The sequence below is a fragment of the Haliotis cracherodii genome, unplaced genomic scaffold, assembly GCF_022045235.1.
Source record: "Haliotis cracherodii isolate W230 unplaced genomic scaffold, xgHalCrac1.p SCAF_16, whole genome shotgun sequence".
Classification (NCBI taxonomy): domain Eukaryota; kingdom Metazoa; phylum Mollusca; class Gastropoda; order Lepetellida; family Haliotidae; genus Haliotis; species Haliotis cracherodii.
In genome coordinates, this window is record NW_027266271.1 from 18,753,431 (window position 1) to 18,756,860 (window position 3,430).

Sequence of the window (3,430 nt, forward strand, 5' to 3'; positions counted from 1 at the left end):
GTGTGTAGTTACAGTGTAGTCAGTCTGTAGTTACAGTGTAGATAGTTTATAGTGTAATCAGTGTGTAGTTACAGTGTTGTCAGTGTGTAGTTACAGTGTAGATAGTTTATAGTGTAGTCAGTGTGTAGTTACAGTGTAGATAGTTTATAGTGTAATCAGTGTGTAGTTACAGTGTAGTCAGTGTGTAGTTACAGTGTAGATAGTTTATAGTGTAGTCAGTGTGTAGTTACATTGTAGATAGTTTATAGTGTAATCAGTGTGTAGTTACAGTGTAATCAATGTGTAGTTACAGTGTAGATAGTTTATAGTGTAATCAGTGTGTAGTTGACCTTGAAGATCCGGGGTAGAATAGGTCTTCAGCAACCAATGCTTGCCGTAAAAGCCGACTATACTTGTCGCGACTAACGGGATCGGGTGGTCAGGCTCGCTGACTTGGTTGATGCACGTCATCATATCCCAATCGCGTGGATCGATGCTCATGACTTCAATCACTGGATTTTCTGGTCCAAACTCGATTATGTACAGACCGCCGTCATATAGATGGAATATTGCTGAGTGCGGCTTTAAACAACATGAAACAAACGAACAGTATTTAGTTTTTATCTGTACGTCGTGGCGTCTACCAGCTAGTGTGGGTTCGAATCCCTCATCCTAGTACTAACAACACTAGGGGTACGTGGCTTTGCCAGAGGGATAGACATCTTCTACCTCCGACCCAACTTGGGTCAAACTGAACCTTCGATTTGTCACCGGAAACTCTAGAGCCCATCTGTATGAATCAGATAAAGCCCTCACAAGGAAATTGAAAGTTTGAACAAGTGAAATAGCTGGCTACCAACACCTAACCGGGTAACGGACCTTGCACCGTCAACAGTTTTTATTTATTTTGTACTGTTAGGCTTGCACAAGTCACGAAGGCAATAAGTATTAGTTTAAATAACAAATACAAGACTTTCAATAATTAGAACAAGTTGTCCCCATGAAAGACTTGCGCCCTTAGACTGTCCGCTTATCTAGACTTGCCTATAAAAGGATAAAATGACTGCACATCAATGGACTTCTCATTCAGCACGACCTTGGAGCAAGGCTATTGTCCCGCTTTCACAGCGTAACATAAAGTATCCTGTTAGACAGTTAGTTGGTTTCATTTTCCGTCAAGAATAAATCTAACTTGATTTGAATTGTAACGACCTCAAAAGCCTGGTATTTGTCAGCCGACTGGATGAAGATTGTTTCGCAAATTCGAACCATGTGATGAAGGCCCATTTCTGGTGCCCCCCCCCCCCCCCCCCCCCCCCCCCCCCGTGATATTGATGGAATATTGTTAAAAGCGGCGTAAAACCATACTCACCCACTCACTCCTTCAAACCATGTGGTACACAATCCGATGACCCACACAGCAAAATCTCCTCGTCTCTGACCACAACGCGGAATGTCCTCATTTGATTTTCAGGAGGGGATTTTGGTTTGACGTCAGCATGTTTTTTAACGTGTAAAAACTCCATTATTTGTTTCAACATAAACAGGTGCTCAATTATTTTTATATTAAATACGTAAAACGAATTGGGTTCTTTGGACACTTGTCTGCAACAAAAGAGAACATATTTGTTTCTTACAATGAGAGTCGTATGTAATATGTACTTACTATTTCCTCGACCGGCATAGACTTTAAATAAGATTATTTCGTGCTTCACTTTGTTTCCGTTTTTTTCTTCAATTCCGAAGTTGAACTTCGGATTTAACCCATCCTGAAGACAAACAATGCAGTTCGTGACTTTGCACATGACGGAACGCATGGAGGCTTGGAAACCTCGGATAGACGTCAGTGATTTCATTCAGCACAACTGTGACTGGGAAATGGAAATGTTTAACCAAATAATCAAAATTCGTCGCATCTACCACTTTCAGAATATACCAAATACCAAATAGAGAAACAAGAATGTTTTTTTTTGTCTTTGAAGTCTTGTACAGTAAATGGAAAGATTATTTGTCAAGGACAAGATAAGGCAAACTTTTTTTCAGCCCTTCTAATCAAACTTTACAAGAAACACACCCTCAATTATCCAGAGCACATTACATCTTCATTCTATTAAGATATACTCGGGGGAGGGTATTGGGGACAGGCATTTTGTATTGACCCCATAGTTTTTTCAGCTACAGCTGCAAAACCAGATATTTTTTTAAATTAAACTTTGAGCCAAAATATTTCATTAATTTTTTTTCGAAAAAAAACCTCATTGCCATTTTGTAGCAAACATTTTCTTTTTTTCTTACAATATGAATTGATGAATCAAATTAAATTTTTCCGGAATATCAAACGGTCGGCCCCCCGTGTCAGAAACCCAGATGTATTTCAGATGTGAGGAGGGCGGTAGGACTTTGTAATTGTGTTTTATTGAAAACGGAAAGGATGCGGGAAGAACTCGTTTTATTTTACCCCACTAAGAGACACAACTCGGCACGCATATATTCTTGGCATGATGCGGAAATATTTTTGTTATTAGCCATAAAAATAACTGACGCGCATGATCTGCATCTCTCTCTCTCTCTCTCTCTCTCTCTCTCTCTCTCTCTCTCACTCTCTCTCTCTCTCTGGTCCTCTCTTCCCATCTCTCCCGTCCCATCTCTTTCTCGTCTCCCCTTCTCTCCCTTGTTTTCTCTTGTCCACTCTCTCGCCTTCTCTCTCGTCATCTCTTTTTTCTCTCTGGTCCTCTCTCACCTTATCTCTCTATCTCGTCTCTCCTCTCTTTCTCGTCCTATGACGTCTTTTCTCTCATTCTCTCTGGCCATTTCATCCTATCCCTCTCACCTTATCTCTCTCTCGTCACTTCTCTCATTCTGTCGTGTTTTTTCTCGTCCTCTCTCTCTATCTTTGTCTCTCTCGTTTTCTCTCTCGTCCCCCTCTCTCTTTCTCTCCCGTCCTCTCTTCCACTGGTCCTCTCTCACCTTATCTTTCTCTCTCTCTCTCGTCCCTCTCTTTCTCGCCCCCCTCCTCTCTCTCTCTCTCTCTCTCTCGCATTCTCTCTCTTTCTCTCGTCCCCTCTCTTTCTCGTCCTCTCTTTCTTTCTCTCTCGTCTTCACTGTCTTTCTCTCTCGTCCTCTCATCTTGTCTCTCACTCTCGTCACTTCTCTCTTTCTCGTCCTATGACGTGTTTACTCTCGTTCTCTCTCTTTCTTTCTCTCTGGTCCTCTCTCTACCTTTATTTCTCGTCTCTCTTTCTCGTCCTCAAACAATTGCAAGTCGATCACTTTACAATGATGTACGCGAATTAATGTCGAGCCGTGGAGTTTAATCCTCCTTGCACGCGCAGTGTTGATTACGATGACTAAACAGTTTTGTTCCCAAATGTAGAATGAACTCGTTTGTAATTTGGCCAGAGGACAAATCTTTGCATTATTTAACTCATTCTGCATTCATTTCCCTCCAGTC

At 41.5% G+C, this 3,430-nt stretch overlaps 1 protein-coding gene across 1 annotated transcript; it reads right to left on the minus strand.

Annotated features, from left to right (window-relative positions):
- Positions 1–666: 666 nt before the first annotated feature.
- On the minus strand, positions 667–3,105 carry LOC139463604 (octapeptide-repeat protein T2-like). The gene is made up of 2 exons (XM_071244876.1): positions 2,810–3,105; positions 667–769 (listed from the first exon to the last, which is right to left on the minus strand). Exons 1-2 carry the CDS (start codon positions 3,103–3,105, stop codon positions 667–669), a joined length of 399 nt encoding a protein of 132 aa, XP_071100977.1.
- Between the last annotated feature and the right edge of the window lie 325 nt (positions 3,106–3,430).

What these genes read in the sequence shown, in the direction of transcription:
- LOC139463604 (XM_071244876.1), bottom strand. Translation starts at nt 3,105, where the DNA reads ATGAGAGGACGAGAGAGAAAGACAGTGAAGACGAGAGAGAAAGAAAGA. An exon ending in AGTGACGAGAGAGAGATAAG is followed by an intron (nt 770 to 2,809) that starts GTGAGAGGGATA and finishes TGATTCATACAG; the next exon opens with ATGGGCTCTAGAGTTTCCGG.